This window comes from Sorex fumeus, unplaced genomic scaffold, assembly GCF_029834395.1.
Source record: "Sorex fumeus unplaced genomic scaffold, SorFum_2.1 ptg000072l, whole genome shotgun sequence".
In the NCBI taxonomy this organism is placed as follows: domain Eukaryota; kingdom Metazoa; phylum Chordata; class Mammalia; order Eulipotyphla; family Soricidae; genus Sorex; species Sorex fumeus.
In genome coordinates this window covers 58,744,085-58,758,413 of record NW_026606129.1, presented here as the reverse complement: position 1 = coordinate 58,758,413, position 14,329 = coordinate 58,744,085, and the positions used below count along the sequence as shown (strand labels likewise).

Here is a 14,329-nt window from a genome sequence, read left to right as displayed (position 1 = left end):
AATATAATGCCCCAAACTAGGAAAAGAGTATCTGAGCAATTGTTTGCCGTAGCGGCAGGGTAAGGACTGGGATGGAAGTGGGAGGAATAATGGGGATATTGGTGGTGGGAAGTTTGCACTGGTGGAGGTATGGGTGATCAATCATTGTATAGGTGAATATCAAACATGAAAGCTTTGTAACTGTGTCTCACTGTGGTTCAATAAAAAACTAAAAAAATAAAAAAGCTTCTCAAACTTTAGCACATCTGTGCCAATCACCAGGGAACACTGTTAAAAGCAGATCCTGGGGGGCTGGAGTGATAGCATAGCAGGTAGGGCGGGTTTGATTCCCAGCATCCCATATGGTCCCCCGAGTACCGCCAGGAGTAATTCCTGAGTGCATGAACCAGGATGTACCACCCGCTGTACTATCTCTCTAGCTCTCACAGTATGTTTATTTATTTATTTATTTATTCATTTTTTTGCTTTTTGGGTCACACGCGGCAATGCACAGGGGTTACTCCTGGCTCTGCACTCAGGAATTAGTCCTGGCGGTGCTCAGAGGACCATATGGGATGCTGGGAATTGAACCCGGGTCGGCCACATGAAAGGCAAAAGCCCTACCTGCTGTGATATCGCTCCAGCCCCCTAGCCCTCACAGTGTGTTTAAAGTAATTCTCAGAAAACCCAAAACATCATGGGTTGTAAACATAAAAAAAAAAAAACAGAACCATGAGGCCAGGATGTGACTCACAGGGGAGAGCACAGGCCTTGCAGGTGAGAGGTCCTGGGTTCAATCCCTGACACCCCCAGCACTGCTCAGAGTATCCGAGTATCCTACTCCCCCTCCTCTGTGCATCACCAGGTGTCACCCAAAAAGCAAAAAAAAAAAAAAAAAAGCAGATCCTGGTGAGCAGATACAGCCTGAACGCTGCATTTCTGACAAGGTCCCGGTGATGTCACTGCTGCTGGTCAGACGAGCAGACACACAGTGGGCAGCAGACCCAGGCTGAAGTTTTCAAACTTGGCCTCCTCCTGGACTCTATTCGGCAATTTTATAAACTCTGAGCCCCACCGCTGTTTCTGATTTTGCTTATCATGCAAAAAGAGCAGACCTCTCTTTCCCTGTCTTAAGAAAGTGCCTCCTAATTACTTCAAAAGTAATGTTTTTAGGACCAAAAAGTAACCATGCAAACGATCTGTTCCCTAAGCAGGAAATCAGCTGACTGATAATTTCCAGAGTTCTCTGTAGAAACATTCTAAGCATGGCTTAGCTTTCACAAAGCAACAAAGTTGAATTCTAGCCTCTGCAGCTGTTTCTAGGTCTCTGCTGGACTCCAGGAAATTACTCCAGAGTGCTGTAAATATTTAACTAGTCTGTTTGCTGATGCCAGGCTTAGTGTGTAACTGGCAGAGGAAGGGAAGCCCCTTTCAACGCAGTTACCATCAGCTGCTCTGAGATCAGCAGGGAAGAAAGTTAGTAAGACAACCCACCTAGAATGTGCACAAAGTGGGTCTTGGAGAGACTGAGACCTCCAGAATCATGGCCATGGGGTGTTTGCTGCTGTTTTGGGGTGGTGGGAGAGGGATTTTGTTTTGGGGTTACAGTGCTCAGGGAACCATGTGTGGTGATGGGGATTGAACCTAGGTCGCTGTGTGTGAGGCAAGCATCCTATCTGCTGCTGTACTATCTCTCTAGCCCTCATAGGGTGTTTAAAGTAATTCTCAGAAAACCAGAAACACCATGGGTTGTAAAAGTAAGTAAGTAAAAGTAAAGGCCCTCCCGTTGATCATCGATTTGCTTGAGCGGGCCCAGTAACATCTCCATTGGAGACTTTGTTGTTACTGTGTTTTGTTGTTACTGTGTTTGGCATATGAATATGTCACGGGGAGCTTGCCAGGCTCTGCCTTGCGGGAGGGCAAGATACTCTCGGTAGCTTGCCGGGCTCTCCGAGAGGGGCGGAGAAATTGAACCCGGGTTGGCCGCATGCAAGGCAAATGCCCTACCCACTGTGCTATTGTTCCAGCCAGACCCATAAATAAATCTCAAAAGACATCAAAAGCTGCAGTTAATCTCAGACCCGTGCAAGAATGAACAGACCACGGTGAAGTGGAGAGGGGCAGATTAGCCTGGTGCCTGCCCAGCCGCTTGCCGCCACAATCCAAAATCGCCGCTATGCCTCTGGCCAGATTCCAACCCCACAAGTCTTGGGATGAACCACACTGAAATATCAATCCGTTGAAAATTCATATATGCAGGTTTTGTGACCGAAATCTCCAGACTTTCTCGGAGTTGGAGTGGGCTACCATCTCCCACCTCCCTATACTGCTGGAAGCATCGGCAGTCACCCCCACCATGTTAGCTCTTCTACAAACCTTGCTTCAGAGACCTGCAATTCTCAAAAGAGATCATCCCCCAACATTGCCAATGTTAGTCCTGGACCCGAGCAAGGCTGAACAGATCAGGGTGAACTGGAGGCGGGTGGGTCAGCCTGGTATTGGCCCAGAGTTCCCAGCAGCCACTTGCTTCCACCATCAAAATTGCTGCTGTGTCCCCAGCCGGACTCCACTGTCTCAGGACGGACCTCACTGACATACCATCTGCTGAGAATTCGGGTATGTGGGTTTTGTGACTGAAATCTCCAAGTGTTCTCAGGGTCAGGATGAACTACCTCCCCCACCCCTGTATTTCTGGAAGTCTTGGCAGTCATGTCTGCACCCCAAAGCTGTCACCCAGATGAAAAAGCTACTCTAGCCTTACCCTCCCGATAAAAATACTGATGCCCTGAACAAACACAGTGACCTCCTTGTACCTGTATTGCATCAGGAGCATTTTTAGAAGTCCCTCTCCCTCTCTTTTTAATTTAATTTTTTTTGGTCAACCAGGGGTGCTCAGGGGCTATTCCCAGCTCTGTGTCCAGGGGTTTGCTCCCTCTGGTGCTTGGTGGATCATGTGATGCCAGTCACAGATCTGGAGTCACAAACGCCTTAACCCTGTGCTATCTTGTGGTCCACAAGTATTACTTTATTACACAGCTATACTTAATTAAAATCTGATACATACTAGGGAATGAAAAATGCTCCATAACAAGCACATACATCTCACCTTTGAAAGCAGTGTTTATCCCACATAAGTTACCTCCAGGAAAAATGAGAGCCCTCTTGCCTTTTGACCATAGCACACAGAATCTTTTGCTTACCAGTGTAGTTTGCAGAGTAGTTGTTTGGATCTAAAAACTTCTTAACCAGTTCACAATTAGACAAGATATGATTTGTGGTGATAACATTGAGATAGTTCTGAAGACCTTTCTGCCTCTCGGCTATGAATTCACGATCCATGTTGCCAATCAGTTTTTTGGGAGGAAGAGGTAGACTTAGGCCTGCAATCTAGAATAATAATTTAAAAAGGTATTACATCCATGCCATTCCCAAGTAAAATAGAACACTTTTATGCATTATCAATAAATTATAAATGGCAAAATTATGCTTTCACAATCCTGACCTCACTCTCCCACCCTCCCCACCACCAATTCTGCCCCTATTATTTCCAATATAGTTAGATTACAGTTTCATTATGCTATTCTTGCTTACATCAGATAAATGATATCTATAGCTAAAACAAAAAGTCATGCTGATTTTTATTTTAGAAAGCCGTAGGTCCATTTTGGTAACTGGCAGTGTATATATAAAAATTTTTTCTGCTTGGTCTTCAACTCTGAACTCTTTTTTTTTTTTTAAATTTTAATTAGTGAAGCACCATGAGGTACAGTTGTAGATTTACAAATTTTTGTGCCTGGGTTTCAGTTATACAATGATCAAGTACCCATCCCTCCACTAGTGCCCATTCTCCACCACCAATGATCCCAGTATCCCTCCCACCCCCCCTCAACTCCAAACTCTTTAAATCTTCTCAATCTAAACCTTCAACTCCAGCCCTTTGCGATATCTCTCCTGCCCCTTTAAAAAAAATGGGGGGCTCACACCTGGCAGTGCTCAGTAATCATTTCTGGCAAGACTGAGGGTCCATATGGGGATTAAAGCTGTACTAGCCACATGCAAGGTAAGTGCCCTACCTGCTGTATTATCTCTTCAAACCCTTAACTTCTTATCTAAGATTATTGAATGTTTCTCTGAAGTACCTAAAATGATCTTATAGCACATGTTGTTTCCTGAAGGTTAGGTTGGCTGTCCCTCCCTCCCTCCCTTCCTCCCTCCTTCTCCCCCTCCCCTCCCTCCCTCCCTCCTTCCCTTCCTTCCTCCCTCCTTCTCCCCCTCCCCTCCCTCCCTCCCTTCCTTCCTTCCTTCCTTCCTTCCTTCCTTCCTTCCTTCCTTCCTTCCTTCCCTCTCTCCCTCCCTCCCTCCCTCCCTCCTTCCTCTCCTCCTCCCTCCCCGCTTTCTCTTTCTCTTTTTGTTACAGCCCTTATCTTCCGATGCTGGAAGTTAGGATCTGGTAATCTTAGGTTGTGGGTTATCTGCTTATATTAAGAGCAAAGCACCAAACACTGTCTAGAAGCTCCTGGGGTTATCTGCTCGGGGCTTATCTGCAACTCATGACTTCACAGTTGTTTTATGGGCAAAACCTGTGACTTCAGTCTTTAACTTTCTTCTCTTTTTCTTTGTGTGTGTGTCTGTGTACATATAAGATCACTTCCCTGTTGTGTTGAGTGGTTTTGGGGAGAAGGATAAGTAAATACATGTGTTCAGTCCATCCAGATTTGTTAAAATTTTGAGAGATGGAGAGATAGTACAAGGATTAAGATTCTTACCTTGTATTCTGCAGAACCCAGTTCGTATCTCTGGCATGATATATGGTACTCTAAGCACTACCAAGAATCTTTCTTGCGCACAGAGCCAGGAATAGCCCTAAGCACCACAAACTATGGTCCCATACACCCCCTTAAAAAACAAACAAACAAACTGGTGGCTGGCTGGAGAGCTAGTACAGTGAGTAGGGTAGGGCATTTGCCTTGCATGCAGCCAACCCAGGTTCAATTCCCAGCATCCCCTGTGTGGTTTCCCGACCCCCCCCGCCCCAGCACTTCCAGGAGTAATTCCCGAGTGGAGAGCCAGGAGTAACCCCTGAGCATCGCTGGGTGGGGGGTCCAAAAATAAAACAAGACAAAAATCCTTTTGAGGTGTGTGTGTGTGTGTGGGGGGGGGGGGTGGTCTTTGTGTATTACAGTGCCAGGGACCAACCCAAGTCCAGGCCTCACATATGCAAGGCAGTAGAGTAATCCCTAACCTCTGCAGAATAACAATGCCAAGGACATATGGTCACTCAAATGGGGTCCAGAGCCCAGAGTCAGACCGGCTAGTAGCAGAGCCTCTACATTACATGACACACTGAATCTGTCTCGAGGAAACTAGCTCTTGTCTGGAGCAAAGGTCTTCAAACTCTGAGCTCATTCACGTCTCAGCTTCACATCATGCCAAGACTGGATCTCAGTGATCTGCAAATTGCCTTCAACTCCGTTCCAGTAAGTATTCTGGGGAGTTACATACTCTTTACGTAAAGACCCTTAATTTGTCTTAATTTCTCCCCAACTACATGGCACTCTCTCTGGTGTCAACAATGGGCAGTATGTAGAACTGTACTGTCCTGTAGCACTGTCCTCTTGTTGTTCATTGATTTGCTCGAATGGGCACCAGTAATGTCTCCATTGTGAGACTTGTTGTTACCGTTTTTGGCATATCGTGGCAATACGCCACAGGGAGCTTGCCAGGCTCTGTTGTGCGGGCAGTATACTCTCGGTAGCTTGCCGGGCTCTCCGAGAGGGGCGGAGGAATCGAACCCAGATCAGTCGCGTGCAAGGCAAACGCCCTACCTGCTGTGCAATCACTCCAGCCCTGTGCTATTGCTCTAGCCCAATGAGCAGTATAACAGGTCCAAAAGCTGCCTGGTTCCAATGGGGAAGGCGAGGACCAGGAGGGGAGGCTGAGCCCAGGTCCTGGAGTAGGGCTCAGGCTGGGCTCCTCTCCCAGTGCGTGGGTTCTCTGCTCAGTCCCCATCATTTCAGTTCTGTGCTTTTTCCTTTTTCTTTGTTATATGTTGTCTCCCAAGACAGTGACTTTGGTTATTTGCCTTTAAATTTTGGGGGTGGCCTCTTGGTGTTCAGCACAGGCTGTGTTTATACCGACTATACAGAAAATTGAGAAAGTACAACTTTTCCCCCTACAAGCTTATTTTCCATAAGTTTGTTTGTAGAGAACTTGGAGAGTTCAGAACAGTATAAAGTAACAAAAGGAAAACATAACTCATAATCCCACCACCTGAGATCACCATTGTGAACATTCTGGCATGTTTCCCTTTTATCTTTTATTCTAAACAGTTTATATAATTATACCATACTGCACATATAATTTTACATCCTGGGTTTTTTTTTTATATTGGATTTTTTTCCTATTGGGCTTAGTCTTTGCATATGTGTATTACATTTCCCTTTCTTCAGCAGGAATTCATTTATCTGTCAGAAGGGTAATCAGACACTGAAAATCATAGTCACAGTTTTACTTAGTGGTTTTGGAGTCCTTTTAGGTCTATTTTTTTGGAGATTGTTTTGAAATTATTTTGTTGGCAAAAGCTGTATGTTCTTTCTTCTGTTTGTTTACTTGGATCTGGAAAAACCTCCCACTGAAATGATGTCTGGCCATATCCTACCTAACATAAGCCAACATCAATACATGTGAATATTTGCATTTGAAATAAGATGCGCATCAAAAGAGCAGATTTCAAAGGGGAAAATTACACTGAAGCAAAAATAAAATCCATTAGAACGTCCATAACTGAATAGTTCTGGAGATTCACACTTAATACCCAAATCAAGAACAAATACGAACTAAAATCCTTCTTCCCATCCCAGATCCCACCCATCCCCCCCATTCCCGAAGGGTGGGTCCAGGCATTTTTTATTTCAGTAATATTTTTTTTTTTTGCCTTTTTGGGTCACACCCGGCAATGCACAGGGGTTAATTCCTGGCTCATGCACTCAGGAATTACTCCTAGCGGTGCTCGGGGGACCATATGGGATGCTGGGAATCGAACCCAGGTCATTCAGGTTGGCTCCGTGCAATGCAAACACCCTACCCGCTGGGCTATTGCTCCAGCCCCAATTTCAGTAATATTTATGACACGATTCTTACTCAGCTCTCGTTGAAGAGTATTGTAAAAGATCACTCTCCGACCTTTAACACTGGGCAAAGGTTTACTTGTACATAAGATGAGAACACATAGTAGGGCCAATACTAATGCCCAAATGACCTATAAAACATGGAACATGGAAAAGTCTGGAAGGACTTGTGAAGAAAATCCTTTGCTGGGATAAACTGTATATCTGTGCTTTACCTACATTCTTATCACAGGCTTGGCTTTAACTAGAAAGAACACAGCACTAAATCAATTAATATTCTTTTGAATTTATTTTTATTAAAACACTGTGATGGGGGCCAGAGCAATAGCGTAGTTGATAGGGTGTTTGCCTTGCATGTGGCCGACCAGGGTTGGATCCCTGGAATCCCATATGATCCCCTCGAGCGCCACCAGGAGTAATTACTGAGTGCAGAGCCAGGAGTAACCCCTGAACATCAGGTGTGGCCCAAAAAAACCAAAAAATAAAAAAATAAAAATAAATTTAAAAAATAACAACAACAGCAAAAAACCCACCGTGATTTACAAAGCTGCCCATAATACAGTTGTTCCAGGAATTTAGAGTTCCAACTCTACTGGCGTGACTTTCTCTCCACCAGTGTTCCCAGTTCCCCTCCCAACTTCAACCTGCCCCCCGCCCCCCCCCCAGACACGTAACAGATTTACTTTACATGGCTTGCTCCAACAAAAGTTAAAGAAATGGCAAACTGAATGATCAAAAGCTGAATCAGTAAAAGCCATTTCTGATAGCTACATAATTTTAACCTATGTAAATAAGGAAATTAAAACCATTTAATACAACATAGTAAAATGCCTATTTCACTTACATAAGTGAATTTTCGACTCTGGGATCTAAAAGATATTGCATTGAATTTTGTTTTGCACTTGGATCTCATGGTAATAATCATGTTTTACTTTAATAAAACCTTTTAAAAAATTCTGTGCTAACGTATTTTTTGGAGTTTACATAAAATAGGTAAGGCCTATGTATGTAAAACTGTCCCCCCCCACTTTAAACACTGTGGTTAACAAGTTATTCGTGATGATTTGTTACAGGCATTCAATATTCCAACACCAGTCCCACCACCACTATCACTGTCTCCAATTTTCTCAACACCTCTCAAGTCTTCCCCTGTAGCAGCCCCACAAGAATATATATATAAAAAAAAATATTTCTTTAGAAGAAAATTAGTGTACATTGTTGTGTCTCACCATGGAGGCATTAAGTCCCTAGATGAGGGATTACTAAAATGCTGTTACAAGTTAAGCCTGCTGTGTTAATGTTTTTGTTAGTTGCGATTGGCTGGCTTCTACGTTACATCCCATCTAATCTGGTGTGCTACTGCCAGATTATCAGTGCTGTAGAGTTTGGAGATGTTGTGCAGCTGTGGATGCAGCCGTGCGCGCCAGGAAATACGGGATTTTTAATTGGGTGGTACAGCTGGAGTTAAGTTTTTAACTGGGTTCTGCCAATATCCCAACTGGAGAGTTTAACTGGCCATCCTATAATTAAAATTTTAAAATAACACATGCATCAAATCATGACAACATGGCAATTACATAAAATTGCGCAGACGCTGGGCTGATTCTATCTGAAGGTAAAGAAGACATTCCTGCTTTCGGTGTGCTGCAAATAATGTTAAAGTTTAGACTCTGCAAGTGCTATTTTCCAAAGTCTAGTTGATAAAACAGCTTCTGAAGGGAAGGAACGTCAGCTGCCGCCCAGCTGGCAGTCCTGACCTCCAGGAACAGGCACAGAGATGAAGGTGAAGATGCTGCGTCACCCATGGAGGACGCCTAAGGGTGGAGTTGTTCATAAACCAAGTGCTCTGGCTCAGGTTTCAAGGACTGTTACCAATACAAACTGAGGTGTGATTAAAAATCCAATGGGCTACAGTCATCCATGGCACTCGACGACAATCTGCCAAGTACAGACATGGGTGGTACTGCCAGGAGGTTCTATGATATTCATGACCCTCGGGGGGCCTTTAAATCTTTCTGAGCTCTATGTTTCCAAAGGAGAGACTTGCAACACATCCCAGTTTCCATTAGGGCTACCAAGCTGGGAATGTTTAAATTGAAGAGATTCAAAATGAGATAAGCAAGAAAGAAAAAGAATTACACCAAAAAAAAGTCTCTGGTTCCTTCTGAATGTTGACTGTAAGCCTAAATGAGTAACTTGAGCAATCCATTCATCATCCCTAATTTATGGGAGGGAGGAAAGATCGAGCACTTCATTTAAGGCAGGGGTGCAGAGTCTACACAAAAGAACTCAGTTGCAAAGCGACTGTTACTTACAAATCACATATCTGTGCCTGAAAATATATATACATTTGTGTTTTGTTTCACTCTGGGGTGTTAGGGATCAAATTTAGGACTTCATCCATGTGACCTATGCACTCTACCACTAATAGTCACATATACTGTGAAGAGTCACAGCATCTGTTGAAAGTGTGAAATTACCTTCTTTGCCGGGGAAATTTGTTAATCAATTACTCTTGATATTGCCATTTCAAATCAATATGTGTTATGGTGTTTCAAAATATTTACCTGCAAGTTGTTGTTCAGCAAGTCAAAGTCACTATATCTCCTGACAACCTGTAAGAGACAGGACAGTATTATGATTTTGAAAAAAAAAAAATTTTTTTTCTTACGATTTTCTTAGGGCTGGAGCTATAGCACAGCGGATAGGGCATTTGCCTTGCGTGTGGCCAGCCTGGCCAAGCCAGGTTCGATTCCTCTGCCCCTCTCGGAGAGCCCGGCAAGCTACCAAGAGTATCTCGCCTGCACAGCAAAGCCTGGCAAGCTACCTGTGATGTATTCAACATGCCAAACACAGTAACAAGAAGTCTCACAATGGAGACGTTACTGGATCCGCTCGAGCAAATCGATGAACAACGGGAGGACAGTGCTACAGTGCTACAATTTTCTTGTTTTATCAGCATCCTTTCCATGGCAGAGCCTGGCAAGCTCCCCGTGGTGTATTCAATATGCCAAAAACTGTAACAATAAGTCTCACAATGGAGATGTTACTGGTGCCCGCTCAAGCAAATCGATGAACAATGGGACAACAGTGCTACGGTGCAGAAGCATCCTAGGGTCAAGTCACTTACACTAAGGACAATAGATCTTATAACTGGTGCTTAACTTTCTCATCCCAGAAAACAGACTTAGCGCTTAAATGATGTATTTGTTTTCAGGAGAAATAGTCTTTCATATTTTTTCCAGTTTTACTGACAGATAGCACATCACAAATTTAAAGTATACAGCATAGAGGACCAGAGTGACAGCACAGCACACAGCCAACCCTGATCTTCGGGCACAGAGACAGGAGTAAGCCCTGAGCACCGCTAGGTGCGGCACCAAAATAAAAACCAACCAAAAAATACATTATACAGCAAAATGATTGGAAACTTACATATGTTGTCAAATGATTAATTTTATAAGTTCAACACTTTCAAATGTCTTTCTTACTAGTCATCTGGAACCAGGAAAAGATAATGTACCAAAAAAATAAAAGTATTGCTGAACATGAAATCAAGCAAAGGGCTGACAGCTCACGATATTCGTGCCCTGGATAAAACCTTCCCAGTTATGATTCTACTGACCCTAAAGTCTGTATGGCCACATCTCTCCCCATGCCCCAGGCCCCCTCTTCCACTGGTTGTTCTTTCATCATCTGCACTTTTCTTTTTATTCTTTTATTTTCATGTGGAGGAGGCCATCTGAGCCTCCCAAACACTCAAGGGGCTCAGGGGCCACTCTTGGCAATACTCAGTTCCCTGGGCTGGCAGTTCAATGCGAGGGTCCAAAGCACAGCACTGCTCAGGCCCTGTGGTACTGGGAAGCCCAGATCAAGCACAGCTTAGCAAGTATCCACATCACTACACTGTCTCCTAACTAATAATGTCTTAAACCAGTGGTAAGCAAAGGATTAAAACAAAATTATTACAGTTTTGGCAATATGGTTACAATACTCGAGTTTTGTAGCTCTTTTTTTCTTTCCCGTTTTATAGCTTTGAAGTACAAAGTCATCCCACCACCACCTTCAGTAAAGTGCCCATGAGCCTTCACCCCTGTCCACATGTCATCACTTCTGGTCTGATCTTCAAAAGACTTAAGTTTTTCTGAAGTCACATTGGTGCCAGAGATTAGACCATGCCCATTTCTACTAGCTTGGTGCAAAGAATTATTTTGCTTCTGAGCACTTTGACTTTAGCTTTTAGTGATGATTCACAAACGTGTTATGTGTGAACGAATTACCTGGAGATTACCTAGGACCCCATGCACAGGGAGATCTAACCTGGAAGTGTAGGGTAGAGCCTTACTAACTATTTTTTGTTAAATATTCTCCAGAAAGCACTGAATCTGGAAAACTGTGTCAAACATCAATTTTTCTAGTAGAACACTGCTGTTGGCTCTGCTTATCAGACATACATCAAAACATTAAATAAATGCAAGATGTGAATGGTAACACAGCAGGTAAGCACAGAGAATACTCAAATTGCAAGCCTGTTCTATCACTAAGTGTACCAATGGACCAGTTAACTACCTCCTAAATGTAAAGTGGAGCTAGTACCACCGAGGACTGATTTTTGAATTGTTTCTGCTTGGACCAGGGCTAACACTTAACAGCACTTTATAAGGGCTCAACAGAGATGATAAACATTGTAAGCACGGGGGGCCAGTAGGGCATTTGTCTTGCACGCAGCTGACCTGGGTTCAACTCTGGCATCCCAACTCATGGTTCCCTGGAGCCTGCCAGAGTGACCCGGAGTGCAGAGCCAGTAGTTAGCCCTGAGCACCACTGGGTGTGGCCCCAAGACCAGTGTTAAATAAATAAATAGACATTGTAAGAATTCAAACAAAAAGGCAGACTGAAATTCCAAGCAAAGAGAAGACAAGTGCAGACCACTGTATTCAGAGGCTGCGTGCGCTGAGAGGTTAGGCTTGAGACGGACTGTGAGGAACAACCGAGGGTTTTTCGGAATGAGGAAAGTAGTCACAGGAAAGAAATGGCCCCTCATCAGCACTGTCAGCCACTTTGTCTCTACAAATCAGCCCAGATGGAAGAACTTTGGATGCAAAATTTCTCTCTGAGTTCATGACTCAGGAAGCTGGGCCAGGGCCGTGGGAAGACCCGCAACGGAGTCCCAGAGGGAGCCACAAGGAGCCCATGAAATCCAGTGTCTAAAACGGTGCACTGTCCGGGATAGCGACTGGCCAGTCCACCTCCATCAGTGAGTGAATTCTAACCTCCCCTATCTAAACCATAGCCACAAGAGAGAGGCTGGAGTTCCTAAAACAAAACGGGCAACTCTCATATCCTGTTTACCCTTCCCTCAAGGTGGAGAGTAAAGTTTAAAATGCTGCCCAGGTTAACACCAAACACAGATGCAACCAAACTGGGAAAATAAAAGCCGTTTATAACACGTGTCTGACTGTTAAAGGCTTCTACATATGGCTTCTATGTAAGAGAAATATGATTTGTATTTGTGTCTTACTCAAGATAATTTTTGTTTGAAAAAGTTTTCAATAGTGTTTTAACGTCAAAAATACTCACCTGCCAACTATTTTCTATAGAAATTCCTCTTTGCACTCGAATGATATATTCCTGGAAAAAAAAAAAGAGAGAGGAGAGCTTCAATTATTTTTAAAATTTTAGGCACCATGATTTCCAATATTAAATGACAGGGCTTCGTGTGAGCACCGTTCCAACACCACACCCACTCACCAGACCATCCCCCTCAGTTATAAATCCACAAATCATAGGCTCAAAAGTAAATGAAAATATCAGATAAAGTACACGTCGGCCCAATAAATTTAATTAGCATTTACAGAATACTCCACTCAACCACAGCAGAAAATGTTCTTTTCGAAAGATATACAAATGACAAATAAGCACATGAGAAGATGTTCGACATTAGTAGTCATCAGGGAAACACACATTAAGATCACCAGGAGATCTCCTCACACGTCTATCACACTGGCTGAAATAAAACGATGAGCTCAAATGCTGGCCAGAACTTAAAGAAAGAGGATCCTCTCACATCATTAATGGGGAAATAAAATGCACAGCCACTTTGGACAATCTGGCAGTTTCTTTAAAAAAAAAAAAGCCTAGACATGACCTAGTCCTTACATTTCTATTCAGAGAAAGAGACAGATCTGTTCACACAAGGACAGGCACAGCAGCTGCACGAGGGCTGGTTCAGAAGAAGAAACAAGCCAGATGTTCCTCAGCACATGAGAGATTGTCACTGTCACTGTCTTCCCATTGTTCACTGATTTGCTCGAGCGGGCCCAGTAACGTCTCCATTGTGAGACTTTGTTGTTACTGTATTTGGCATATCGAATACGTTACAGGTAGTTTGCCAGGCTTTGCCGAGCAGGCAAGATACTCTCTTGCTCTCCGAGAAGGGTGGAGGAATCAAACTAGGGTCCTAGGCTGCATGGGCCGCGTGCAAGGCAAACGCCCTACCTGCTGTGCTATTGCTCCAGCCCACATGAGAGATTAGACTCTAATATATATACTCTAATATATCTCCTGCCCCCGTGCCTGGCTATTCCTCGCCGGGGCCTTTGGAGGGGAGCGGGTTGAGCTTTCCTCCCCGCCCTGGCCAGGGCCCCAGCAGCCGAAGACCTCCAGGACCAGCCACCACCATGCTGAGACCACTCTCCGCACACCTGAAGGTACCGGCAGAGGGACAAAGCCACGTGGGTTCCGGGGCCGAGATCTCCAAGCCTACTCAGATCGGAGTCGAGCATCCTCCACCCAGATCCTCCAAACTCCAGTAGGCGGGGGTCACACCCACCAACTGGCCCCCTGGCGCCGTGTAATCCCATCAGCGGCCAAGACTCAGAGATTATAAAAACCAGCTCCCAGAACCGTGCGGCCGCGCAACATCTTATTATGACATTTCATTCCTACTTTGACAAACTGGCAGGCTACCGAATGTAGCCTGCCCACACGGCAGAGTCTGGCAAACTCCCCGTGGTGTACCCAATATGCCAAATACCAGTAACAATGATGGGTCTCATTCTCCTAAAGAGCCTTGAATATAATCTCAGGGCTAGGATGAAGGAGACGTTACTGGGGCCTGCTCGAGGCAATCGACGAATAATATATACATATATATGTATATATATATATCTCGAAAAGGAATAAATGAACAATACAACAACTTAGATGAATCACGAAGGTAA

At 44.2% G+C, this 14,329-nt stretch overlaps 1 protein-coding gene across 16 annotated transcripts in view; it reads right to left on the bottom strand.

Annotated features, from left to right (window-relative positions):
* Window positions 1–14,329, bottom strand: part of PXK (PX domain containing serine/threonine kinase like) — a 99,820-nt gene that overhangs the window by 44,201 nt on the left and 41,290 nt on the right. For all 16 annotated transcript variants that reach the window (XM_056129193.1, XM_056129194.1, XM_056129208.1 and 13 more), the window contains exons 2-4: window positions 12,687–12,737; window positions 9,674–9,721; window positions 3,180–3,366 (exon numbers count right to left, since the gene is read on the bottom strand). In XM_056129193.1, the coding sequence (XP_055985168.1) occupies window positions 3,180–3,366; window positions 9,674–9,721; window positions 12,687–12,737 (286 nt within the window). The remainder of the gene's footprint in view (window positions 1–3,179; window positions 3,367–9,673; window positions 9,722–12,686; window positions 12,738–14,329) is intronic.